Below are 13,824 nucleotides of genomic sequence, written 5' to 3'. Positions count from 1 at the left end.
CTGGCAGTTACATCCAGAGGCTCATTTTAATAAGGACATGGGGAGCCCATACGGAGTAAAATAAAGAACTTTGATTTATTTACAAATACAGTATATACATTTCTTGGTAGATCCCTACTGGGTTTCTCTCTCTAGTCAGTGCCTTACTGGCTGACCTTTTATACAGTGCTAAATGGAGTTTCCCTGCCCCTCAGCGAGGGAGCTCGTACTCCTCGAGAACCACGGGGCAATAATCATTTCCATCCGTAAGTCCTGTGCGGGATATTACACATCATCTGGTTGGGACTGAGCAGCTGGCTGGTCTTCAGCAGCCGTCCCGCGTGCCGGATACCTGGGCTGCCCCTACCTCCAATAGCTGTGAGGACATGTCTTTGAGGTTTTGTCCAGAAAGTGACGGCGAGTCCAATCTAGAGCTACTCACCACCGAGGTGTGTGCGTTTGTGCCGGTGGAGGGTGTGGTTGAGCGCTGTGATGGTTCTTCATGAGCCCCCTCATCTTCAGACATGCTCCGATGGCTTGGCATGCTGCTTACCTGTCTTGATGGACTTGATCTGCTGGTGCCTGCAAGAATTAAATGACAGTTTTAGTGGATGGGCTGAAGCTATTTCAGAGCACATTTGACTCATTGTGATTGTCAGTGTTTTATGAAGTGAAGGAGCTGAAATCCGGACTGGATTGTTGGGAGGAGCCAATCGGCCCATCACCACAGATCGATCCCTATTTTCCTCAGCAAGGTCAGCTGCAACATCCTCGAGTTCTGTCAAGGCCAAAAATACCAGCACTGGCTGACATGACAGTTCCTGACCTCATTCCCAGTTGTGGTTATTTGAGGGAAGGTGGATTTGGGGCCTGACATGGCTGGTCGCATGCCCCCATGAGTCAGACAGTCGGTAAGGCTCATTAATAGCATTGTTAAGGGCTCTGTCACAAGATTCTTTGGAATTTCTCAGTCAGCTTCTAAATTCCTGATGTTGCAATGGGTTGATCAGCCATGTGGAGGTGGACACTCAGTTGCAGGTCCTCCTTCCCTGTTTGGGTGTAGCTACATCCAAAAGGCACCCAAGAGAGGGACTTCCTCCACATTGATGGCCTGGCTGCTTTTTCTGACTTTTTTAATTTAAAAAAAGTGTAGTTAAAGGGCACTTGCAAGTTAAAGCACCCTCAGAATAGTCATCCTTTACTGCAGCCTTCTGCTCCTCACAAGCTTGAAAAGCACCTTATTGATCCCACCTTTCAGAGACCACCTCCAACCCTTCAGTGATCGGAATGTGTTTCCAGGCCAATTAAGTGTGCACGTCCATGAAAATGCCAACAGAGGTGGTTTGCCTGAGGAGTGGGTTCAGGGCCGGAAACAGTCCCAGCTCCTGTTTTCCACACTTGAAGTGAAAATTCAATCCATCACCTTATGCAATTCAATGTGATTTGGTTTTTTTTTAACTCTGATTATGAAAGACATCCATTTTGGTTATTTTTTTCATATTTTTCTCAAGTTGCCTGTCTCACTGGGAAACTGCAATATATATTTTATTCTCTCTTCCTGTGTTCAGCTCTTTAAGTGGAGAAGTATTTAAATATACAGTGATAACTGACAGGCAATGGTCAGAACTAAATTGAATGAAGTAAAATGAAAAGGTGTGTTGCTCATGTTGCATCAAGACTGACGTCTCATAGACTATGCACTATGGGTATCAAAATAAATAAAAAACATTTGTAGTGGACTGCCTTTTGAATCTGTCTCAGAGAAGAAAGCCTTTACAATTGTGATACAGCAAAGGCCTTTTTATAATTGGATTTAAATGAATTTGATTAGATTCTACAATTCAAAATCAGAAGGAACATATTCTGTTTTTCTGTAAAATATGATCCATCAAGAAATTAGTTTCCATATCTTATGCACATAAATGTCAAGCTACGTAACTTTATCAGCTTGCTGTCAATTCTTCTAAAGTAGAAGAATAGAGCTGATATGTTGTAGAATGTCACGTCTGCACCAATTCCATGCTTTGACACATTAGCCAATCCTAACTTACAGGCAAATGCTAACGATATTCAGCTGGTGTTTATCCGAAATATAGATTATCTCTGGTGAGCAAGAAATGTTTCACCTCATTAATTCCTTTGGTAGACAGGTATCTATAATTGCAATGGCCATTTTTTGTTCCTACTGCACCATTGCTTGCAATGCAATTACAAATGAGGCCACCAAAAAGTTCATAAAAAGGGATAAAATAGAATATGAGAGTAAACTAGTCTGAAATATAAACAGGTTATAAGAGCTTTTATAAGTATATATAAAGGAAGAGAGTAGCTAAAGTAAACATTGGTTCCTAAGAAACAGAGGCAGGAGAAATTATCATGAGAAATGGGGAAATGGCAGAAGCAATGAACACATATTTTGTGTCTGTCTTCACAGTGGAAGGCAGTTTCATACCAGAAATTGATGATAACCTAGGGGCTAGAAAGAGTGAGGAAGTTAATATCAGCAGAAAAAAAATATTGGAGAAACTTAAGCGGCTAAAATCTGACAATTCCCCAGGATCTCATGTTAGTCTAACATCAATGTTGGAAAAATGCTGGAATCTATTATGAAGTCTTAACAATGCACTTAGAAAATCATAGTATGATTAGAACAAGTCAACATGTGAGTGGCACGGCAGCACAGTGGTTAGCACTGCTGCCGCATGGTGCCGAGGACCCGGATTTGATCCCAGCAACGGGTCACTGTCCATGTGGTGCTTGCATATTCTCCCCGTGTCTGCGTGGGTCTTACCCCACAACCATAAATATGCGCAGGGTAGGTGCATTGGCCACGCTAAATTGCCCCTTAATTATAAAATAAATAATTGGGTACTCTAAATTTATTTTAAAGTCAACATTGATTTAGGAAAGGAAAGTACTGTTTGCTTAAACTTGTTAGAGTTTTCTGATGATATAACAGGTAGGGTATATAGAGGGGAACCTGGAGAAGTAGTATACTTTGATTTCCAAAAGGCATTTGATAAAGTGCCATAAAAAAGATTAATAGGTGAAACAAGGGCTCCTGGAATTGAGAGTAATATATTAGCATGCATACAGGATACAGGTCTCTTGAGAAATTAAGGGATATGGGGGTGCAGGTAGGAAAATACGATCAGCCTGATCATATTGAATGGGAAACAGGGCCATGTGGTCTTTTCCTGCTCCTATTTATTGTGTCCTTCTTTCTTGTGGGTTGCATTTATTCTCTCATGCAAACACACAAAATGAATTCATGGTACATCACAGACATAGCTTTACTCTATTAAAAGGGGAATGTTAGATGCAAAGTGCAATGATCACCAACAAATCAAACTTAGGCTATCATTCCTCTTAACAAAGTGGATTATATTGAAATTACTCAGTGGTTGGGGGTGGGTGAGGATGAAGAGTTCCAAAATGACTAATGACAGCTTTAAATAATATCTGTTTTATCATAAATAATCTTTGACATTAAGCCATGTGGAACATAGGACCTTATGTAAACAGGCATTCCTGGTATTTGCAAAATATTAGCCAAAGATCAAAGCCACATTCACATTTGCTAACAAGTAACTGTCCTTTGAATAATGGGAAACACACATTCTTTTTCCTGAACCCAACAGGGAAACATAAGAATTTTCCCCAATAATAACATGTCAATTACTGTGACCATAGCAACAGATGGCTCTCATTCAATTTGCACTCACGATGCCATGAGCAAGGAAAAAAGAGAAAATTATGAAGTGCTTACAGTTTTTTTATGACAAATACTAATGTCTGTTTTTAAATGTTCTTTTTCATTGATAATTCCTCCTATGATATTGTCTGCATTTGTAAACAGTTGTTAAACTACATGCAATATGAAGAAACCTGTTTCAGATTTCATGAACATTAGTCAAGCACAAATGTGATGTTTATGTACAATTTCCTCTGCAACAATAACTCTGAATACCTTTTGTTCTCAGAACTCACTCTGCAGTTGTTGTATCCTGAGGGCTTTGATGAAAACAATCAATATCCTGTTCTGCTGGTTGTGTAAGTAGTTCTGCTACTTAAGATTCAAAATTGCTGCTGACAAAGCCATCACCAAATTATAGGCACACGATGCATAGATCACACTTAAATACCATGGGGTGGATTTTATTTCTCCTCAGTCCTGGGTTTGCCAGTGGGGAGATCCCTAAAATATGAACATCCACTGTTGCAAGTATAAGGACAGCTTTATTTCCTTTGGGTGTTTCTGTGAGAGGCTTTTATTGAACTCATCTTAAGATGACTGCCGCCAGAGGCAGGCTCATGGGGTGGTCACATGTCTACAATAGGGGACCCGGAGAATCCCGCCCGGTAACACGCTTTTGACAAGGTGCAACTTTTAGAGCAAGACCAGCAATGTAAATGTGGAGGTTTTTGTCAATTCACTGATTGCTTAGGGATTGCATTTATGGGGGGATTTCAACAGCATCCTCTGGAGAAGCCGAGAATTACTGACAGCATTTACTTCAGGATTTCTGCATTATGCTATCGACTCCCAAAGTTGCTGTGAATTTCAGTGGCATAATAATGCTGAATACTGACTGTTTTAGCACCATTAGCACTGTGTAATCCTGGCCCAACCTAATTTAGTAAGGAGACACAGCATTGCTTGCCCCATTCATGGTGCCTTGCAAAGGGCATTGTTCATTCACCACTAATCACAAAATCTACAGCCATTGTGTTATTTATGATGTTAGAAATCTAAGCATTATCATGAAGATCAGCTGATACCGCATATGTAGAGAAAGGTTGGGGTGGGGTATGCTACCATTCTGGTACTGACACTGGACAAGTAATCCAGAGGCCCTGACCAATGCCTAATGCTGTGCAGACATGACTTCAAATCCCACCACAGAAAGTTGGGGCAATTTAAGCATATTTACTTTTAAAATTCCATTAATGAATCTATCTGTCATTGAATTCCTAATGATTGCGACACTGCCACGTTGTCATAAAACCATCTGGTTCACTGATGTCCTTCATGGAAGAAAATGTGCCGTCCTTTCCCGTTCTGGTCTACATGTGAATCCAGACCCACAGCAATGCGCTTGACTCGTAACTGCCCTCTGAAATGGCCTAAAAAGCCATTCAATTCAAGGGAAATTGACAATGGGCAATAAATGATGACTTGTCATCAATGCCCGTATCCCAAGAATTAATTAAAGAAAATTGTGGCACAGCTATATTATACTGCTGTCTACAGCGAACATGGCAAAGTGCTTGCAAACCCAGCACAACTGATACTTCAGCTGATAATCCTTGTTTTGAAACTTGGGTTTCTGCTGCCTCAAAATGTACCATTTGTTTTGATTGGAGTTTAAAACACAGAATATTCCATTCAAATCATGATCTCAGGTTTCTACAAATGCAATTAGCCTCTTTCAAATGCACTCTAATTTTTCCTAACATGAGGTAAAACTATCTCATATTTTTGAAGTAAATTTCTAGCTTTAGTCATCAATGGTAAACTCAATAATATAAAAGCAAAATACTGCGGATGCTGGAATCTGAAGCAAAAACAAAGAATGCTGGGAAAACTCAGCTGGTCTGGCAGCAAGGAGAGAATATGGAGTTTAAGTTTTACATCCGTGTGATTCTTCTTCGGAGCTGAAGAGAGGGAGAAATGTGTTGGGTCATATACTGTATAAGGAGGATGGAACACCTGGAACAAAGTAGAGCGTCAGTGATTAGTGGTAGCCAGGAGACATGGTAACAAAGTTACCAATGTTGCAAAACGTAAGGACAAGTGACAGGTGGTCTATGGAAAAAGAGGAAGGAGGGCTTTTGCATTGGGACAAAAAGATGTTTGCGATATATGAAAAAAAGTTAGAGATGGAGGAGAAAGGTCACAGTCTAAAGTTGTTGAACTCAATGTTGGGTCCTGAGGGCTGGAGAAACAGATTTAATGGGTGCAATCAGAGTCCCATTCTGAGTGGGATAAGTGCCGGGAACGACCCCACTATCGAATGGAACTCTGTTATTTTCTCGGGCCTCAGAGGGGAACACCCACCAAGGCTGCAGTCAGTCGTAATTCCTGCACTGAGGAGCACCGCTCGTCAGTGCAAGAAGAGATAAATTGCGCCCTAATCTCTCAACCCCCTAACCGAACCCCCGGACCCTCCCAAGGTTCCATCTCATACGGCCAGGGCATGCCGGGTCCAGTCCCCGGCACGGGAAAAGTTCCACCTTGGCACTACCAGCCTGACACTCTGGCAGTTCACCTTCTAGCCTGGCAGTGCCACCTGGGCACCCTGGCAGTGCCAGGTTGGCACCAGGATGTCACTGCCAGGGTGCACAGGTGACACGTCCAGGGTCCCAAGCTGACCGTGTTATGGTGTCCAGGTGGCATCAGCAGTGCCAAGGTATCAGGCTGCCCAGAGGCCTCCAATCACCTGGAAGACGCCCCTCAAGTGCTGTTGCGACTGGTCGCTCATTGTGGTGACCAGTGCTAAATGGTGCCTGGCTGGGGTCGCTTTGTTGAGGCCGGTCGACCCCAGGGGCCGGTTAGATCTGGTGTCGGCATAGCTAAGTGAGCTGTTAAGCTCACCTAACGAAGCATGTCTGGATCCTGCCCATTGTGTTGGGATCTGCCATCACAAGAGATCCCGTTACACAGGACGTAACGACCATCGGGAATACCGGAAGAGGCGTCTCACAGGATCTGCCTGCCACGTCCTATCCCAATTCCGGCGGAACACAGCGACAAATTGCACCCAATGTTTCAAGTCCAATATGACTCCTCTTCAGAACTAATCTGTCCACAGATGCTGCCAGACCTGCTGAGCTTTTCCAGTATTGTATGTTTTTATTCCAGATTTCCAGCGTTTATACCATTTTGTTTTTATGCAAGTTGCATTTTTTACCTACAGAGTCACAACAAGAAGCATTTTTCTCCAGAGGAAACCTGCCACTATAATTGGGATGTTATAAAGATTGTTTAGAAAGGTTTCCTGTCAAAATGGAAAGTGTGGTTGTCATTAGTTTCTATATTTAAACAAAGATGATTAGGAGGTGAAGGGGACAAATAAACAAAACAGAAGCAGAAATGAAAAATATTCTCAGCAAGTGCTCTCCACTTTCTATCTCCCAACAGTCCACTGGACAGTGAAGAAAGAGTACTTGAAGAACCTCTGGCTATGATTAAATTGAGAGAGATATGTAATGAAAGGAAAAAAGAACATAAATAATATAGCACATTTCATGATCTCAGGATTTCCCAAAGTGCTTCAGAACCAACATTTGAAGCGTAGTCACTGTTGTAATAAAGGGAAGTAAGAAAACAAATCTGCACACAACCAGAATGCACAAACTGCAATGGGACAGTGAATAGAAATCTGTGTTTTTTTACTGAATGTTGTCTGAGGGATAAATATTGTCCACTCAGAGGAACTTGACTGCTCTTCTTCTAAATAGTGCAGTGAGATATTTCACACTCACCTGCGAGAAAGAACTGGTCCTAGGCTTAGAGCTTAAAGCGAGAGACAGCCCTACCAGCAGTGCAGCACTCCCGCATTGGAGTGTCAACCTAGATTTTGTTTTCCACGACTCTGGAGGAGAATTTGAAGCCACAGCCTTCTGACTCTGAGGAGAGAGTGCTTGCGCTGAACTGCAGCTGACAACTATCCAGGGGTTTTCCTCCTGGTGGTGAAAGTTAAAATTTTATCCAGGATGAACAGCTTTTTAGTATCAGAGGGCTGGCCAACCCAGATGGTCTGGTCGAGCGACAGTAACATTTCACAAGTGAGCTACTTATCCCCAAGGCTTCAGGCCTGCACAGGATCAGGACAACAGAAAGGTTTTTCCGGACTACAAATAGGGAGAGAGATGACTGTCAAAAGAGTGTGGGAGGGAGATCGATGGAATGAGAGGGAGACCAGTGGGACCGGGAAAATTTTTCTTGTGGAACCCAGAGATTCCTCTGGGCCTCACAAAAATAGTTTTAGACTTAACTTTTTGGGAACACTTTCCATTGGCTGGTAGATGTGGGGGTAGCTGACATCAATAAGAGTTGACATCTTCCTCTGTGGTGCATTTATGGTACAGTCCTAAACTGCAGAAAATCAAAATTTAAGGCTGTAATGGAAGCAGAGCTACAGTTTGACCTGAACACTGATCTCAGATGGAAAGTAGTTTCTTCCACCAAGACACATACTGACCCAGTTGTGATTAAGATAGATAGAAATATTCATTACTTGGCTATCAAAATCCTGCCACAGGGCATGTGATGATATAAGTTGCTTATGTGAAAGCAATGATGCACAGTTTCTTTATGGGATATTTCTGAGGTTTTAAACCTTAATGCTTTACATAACAAGCTGAATGCACTGAAGGATTGTCAATAATAATTGCCATTCTTGTATTGGTATTTGCAGTGACGGAGCCCCAGGGAGCCAATTGGTCACTGATAAGTTTTGGATTGACTGGGAGTCAGTACTTGTCAGCTCTGATAATGTCATCCTTGCTCGCTTTGATGGCCGTGGGAGTGGTTTTCAAGGGCTTAAAATTCTTCAGGACATCCATCGAAGGTTGGGGACAGTGGAAGTCAAAGACCAAATTACAGCAGTGCAGTATGTATTTTAATATGTGATGGGATGTTTTTCTGCCTTTCTATCAAGGGTCATTGTCTTTAATTTAAAAAAACACACTTTATATGTTGGAGCATGGAGATATATAAAAGGAGTGAATGTCATTTTCTTCCTCTGAAGATGTGAAGGGCTAAGTCAATTCAGTACAATTTATATCATTGCATTACCTGCCTTACAAAACCTTTCTTTAATTTACACTTCTTCGTAAGTTCATGTTCCTTTCAATCAAAATACATTTTCATTAATGTTTTCCAGTTCAAAAAATTGACTTCCACTATAGCAGTAATTAATTGATTACTCATCAAAAAGGAAGTTGCTTAAGTCGATGAAAAATATACACTATTAATGGTGGGTGAAGTGTTATTTTGAGTTACTAATTTTGAGAACAAGTTCTTTGATATCTATGCTCCCTTTTTACTTTTCCTGCCCATCTCATCATCCTAACATTAGTAGAAGTCAGGAATTCTCACTGTGGAGTAATGCATTTTGCTGCCATTGTTACAATTGACATGGCAATGGCAAACCTTATTCTCATGGACTCCAAATGTCACTTTGGAATCATATCCTTCAGAAATAGGCCAGACCCGGTTGGAAAAAAAACAGGTTTTATTTTGGAATCTATCCATCATCGCTTTTAATTTTGCTACCCATTGTTACTAAGACTGAAATTTGATTTCAGTCTTGTCTTTTCTAAAGGACAAAACTTGGCTTTTTCCAAAATCAAACCTATAGCGTCCAAAGTTAAGTGGCTATTTTAAGTTGCCTATTTTTGCTAATGATGTTACTAAAATTGGTGTCAGGTTATTACCCGGGATCCTATGAGTGAACTACGACTATAAGACCACCACCACCACTTTGCTTGACTGTTAAAATTATATGATTCATCAGGAGCATGTGACCATCCTTCACTGCAACAACAATATAATTTTATGCACATTTAGTCAGCTGTCCTGATAATATAGGTGAGAGATTTGGAATTAGATGGGTTGAGACACTGACAGAGCTGGGTGATATTATTGAAGTGGAATTATGCAGCTTTACCTTTGGAGAAGTTGTGGTGTTATGGGCCAGGGTTTAGTGAACCCCAAAGTGTATCATGGAGTTCACCTGACACACCACTTTTAATAGATTGTGGCATGGGGAGCACACTGCCTACTCTACAGGTGTGGTACAGCAGAAATGGGAAAGTATTTTTTAAAGCAAAACAACGTTTATTCTATGAACTCAAGTTAACCTTTTTAAAACATAGAGTGAACATCTTAGCAACCATTAATTCAAAAACAACCCCCAAAGAATACAACACTAAATAATCCTTAATAACTTCCAAAACATCATCCAGAAGACAAAAGAAACACCTTTTAACAGAAGCATATCAGGTTTACATTCACTACTGAAAACATTTATAATTCCGAATTCACCAAATGGTCAAGAGATAGGCTTTTCATGGCAGAGAGATCAACAGTACACCTGCTTTGTCTGGCTTCAGCTCCAACACTGAAAATGAAACTAAAACACACCCTGCAGCAAACAGCCTAAAACGAAAGTAAAAAGCTGACAGACAGCCCAGCTCCATCCACACTCTGACATCACTGATAAACACCCATTTCTTTTTTTTTTTTTAATTTAGATTACCCAATTATTTTTTCCAATTAAGGGGCAATTTAGCATAGCCAATCCACCTACTCTGCACATTTTTGGGTTGTGGGGGCGAAACCCACGCAGACACGGGGAGAATGTGCAAACTCCACACAGACAGTGACCCAGAGCCGGGATCGAACCTGGGACCTCAGCGCCGTGAGGCGGTTGTGCTAACCACTAGGCCACCGTGCTGCCCTTAAACACCCATTTCTTAAAGGTACTTTCATATGACACCTCCCCCAAGAAGAAAAAAAAACCCATCAACTTCAAGATGGTTTCATTTTTCATCTTTTCACTATCCTTCAAGAAATGCACACAGTAAATATACATTTTCATTTCAAAAAACAACACACGCAAACAGGTATAATAATATAGTCCATTTTCTTTTTTGTTCGGCTTCCTCCAACTGGAATCCTTCTCAAATGACAGTCTCATTGAACAAGAAGGTCTCTGCATGATCCATCCATTCCTATATGCCTCGGCATGTCTCTTTAAAGTCAGATACTTTAGTTCAATCTGATCACAGAGTCCCTTGTAATTCTCCAACACAGGAGCATTGGCTATCACAGCTTTCAGGCAGTCAAATGCCTGTTGAAACTCCGCTGTCCATTGAAATTTTCGATGTTTCTTCAGCAAGTCCATCAGTGGAGCAATCACGCTACAAAATGTTTGCACAAATGTTCGATCAAATCCCTCATGCCAAGAAATCAAATTATTTCCCTTCGTCTTGAGGGTTTTGAAAACTCCTCAATAACTGTTGGTTTCACATCCCGAGTGACCATTCGACCCTGTCCGATTGTATGGCCAAGGACTTGGTCTTTTCCAAATTCACGTTTGGCTAGGTTTATCTCCAAAAGCGCCTCCTGAAGTCGATTGAATAACTCTATCAGATGTTTTAAATGTTCTGTCCATGTCTGACTGAAAATTACCAGATTGTCGATGTATACCGCACAATTGGATAATCCTGAAATAACTTTGTTAGTTAACCGTTGAAAAGTGGCTGGGGCATTTTACATGCCAAATGGCATAACTTTGAATTGGTACATACGATCTGGTGTCTCCTTCACACTTTTGGATAAAGATACCTGCCAGTAAACTTTAAGTAAATCCAGTTTGGAAATAAAAGCTGATTGCCCCACTTTCTCAATGCAATCCTCCAAACGTGGGATAGGATAAGAGTCCTTTATTGTAACTGCATTAACCTTTCTGTAGTCCACACACAACCGTTGGGTACTGTCTGGTTCAGGTACCATCACTATGGGTGAGCTCCATTGGCTGCAGCCCACTTTAATTATGCCATTTTTAAGCATACTCTCAATCTCTTTGTTAACCTGTGCCTATTTTAAAGTCTATATGGATGTTGTTTGATTGGAACAGCATTTTCCACTTCTACATGATGTATAGTCATTGTAGTACTTCCCAATTTATCTCTACAAACTTGCCCATGTAATATCAATAAGTCTTTCAGGTCAGTTCATTTTTCCTCTGGAAAGTAACTCAACAATTTATCCCAATGTGGGTCGGTGCACCCTGATCGTAGACCAGGCCCAGGCCACCGTGGGGGCACCCCCCCCCCCCCCCCCCCCCCGAGGCCAGATCCCCCCGCGCCCCCCCCCCCCCCCCCCGAGGACTCTGCAGGACCACCCGTCGAGCGAGGTTCTGCCGGTAAGGACCTGTTTTGTTTTACGCCGGCGTGAGCGGCCGAAAACAGGCGGCCACTTGGCCCATCGCGGGCCGGAGAATCAACGGGGGGGGGCCGCTGTCAACGGACCCCGACCGGAGCGGCGCGATTCCCACCCCCGACAAAACCCCGGCGCCGGAGAATTCGGCAGCCGGCGGGGGCGGGAGTCATGCCACCCCCCAGCGATTCTCTGATCCGGCAGGGGGTCGGTGAATCCCGCCCATTGATTCCCATTTTTTGTTTTCGGACACGGTCCTACCCAATCAATTAGGACCGTTGTAAAAGGTTCCTCAAATGCTGGAATGGGTATTAAGAGCACTGGTTTTATCACTGCTTGAGGTTTCCCTATCACTTTACATGTGTGACATGATTGACAAAATTTTATGTCAACTTTATGTAGTCCAGGCCAATAAAAATGTTTTTGTATTTTAGATTGAGTTTTCCTTATTCCGAAATGACCTCTCACTGGTACCTCACGCGGAACTCCCACCATCTCCTTTCTATACCCTATCGATAATACTACTTGATGAACTTCTGCCCACTTTTCATTCGCCTTCATATGTAAAGGTCTCCCTTCCTCATCAAGACACACTTTTACGGTATTAACACCCTGGTATCCATTCAGATTCCTCTTCCGTATATGCTTTCTGATACATCCGTTTTATTTCTATATCCTTCTGTTGTAACTCCGCCAATTTTCCTGAACTAAAAATATCCGCCTCATCCTCCGCCTATTCTTGTTCTTTTTCAACCATCTGATCAAAAATCGTTTCTGACAATTGCACTTGCACTTCACCTTCACTCTTTGATTTCTCCTCGTGCCTTAACCTGTAACTTTACGACCTTGTTACTACACAATCTGGAAAAATCCCAGGATATTCGTCCTTCAACACTTCAGTTGTCTGATTTTCCACTGGCATATCGACCACAGTAGGCATCACTCCCACCTGCGATCCAGCTATATCATTACCCAAGATAAACTGTATTCCTGGACAAGATAGTTTCTCTATTACTCCCACTATCACTTCACCACTCTTTACTGGACTTTCCAACCTTACCTTATATAAATGAGCACTCCTCCTCTCACCCTGAATTCCATCTGGCAAAATTCTTCCCAAACTACATAACTCCTCATCTCTTACCATTAAAGATTGACTAGCTCCTGTATCTCTTAAAATTGTGACTTATTTACCTGCTCCTCCTGATACACATGAGTAAACTTTACCTAAAGAATTAAATTCTTTAAAGACATCCGGCACCTTCTTATCAATCACCTCTTGATCAGGCTGTGCAATCTTTTGCACCTCCTTCGCTTCACTTGGGCTTTCCTTTACCACTTTAACAAACCCCACTGTCTTATCCTGTTTTACCACATCAGCCTTCCCAGTGCTTTTCTTTAACCACCAACACTGTGACTTTAAATGGCCTAGTGTACTACAGTGAAAACATTTGAAACTTCATTTCTTTTGCACCCTCCTGGATTTCCTTTTTAATCTGAGGTACACTCTCCTTATTATCTCCCATTAAATTACCTTTACCTTTACCACTTGAGTATTTCTCATGTCCCCAGTTTCTATCCCTCACAGACTGAAACTCATGTTGGAAACCATGCTTATGAACTAATTCATAATCATAGAACATAGAACAGTACAGCACAGAACAGGCCCTTTGGCCCTCGATGTTGTGCCGAGCCTTGTCCGAAACCAAGGTCAATCTATCCCACTTCCTGTCATTCTGGTGTGCTCCATGTGTTAAACGGCTTGAAAGTTCCTAAAGTGTCCGACTCCACTATCACAGCAGGCAGTCTCTGAGTAAACCTACCTCGGACATCCCTCCTATATCTCCCACCCTGAACCTTATAGCTGTGCCCCCTTGTAAGCGCTTCATCCA

At 42.1% G+C, this 13,824-nt stretch overlaps 1 protein-coding gene across 1 annotated transcript in view; it reads left to right on the top strand.

Moving 5' to 3' along the window:
• The window catches only part of LOC119962051 (inactive dipeptidyl peptidase 10-like), a 1,164,028-nt gene that overhangs the window by 1,114,321 nt on the left and 35,883 nt on the right, over positions 1-13,824 (top strand). The window contains 2 exon segments of the mRNA XM_038789842.1: positions 3,963-4,032; positions 8,403-8,597. Of these exon segments, the coding sequence (XP_038645770.1) occupies positions 3,963-4,032; positions 8,403-8,597 (265 nt within the window).

The sequence above is a fragment of the Scyliorhinus canicula genome, chromosome 2 (genome assembly GCF_902713615.1).
Source record: "Scyliorhinus canicula chromosome 2, sScyCan1.1, whole genome shotgun sequence".
Taxonomy (NCBI): domain Eukaryota; kingdom Metazoa; phylum Chordata; class Chondrichthyes; order Carcharhiniformes; family Scyliorhinidae; genus Scyliorhinus; species Scyliorhinus canicula.
The sequence above is the reverse complement of the archived record's forward strand: the minus strand, read 5'-3'. Positions and strand labels throughout refer to the sequence as shown.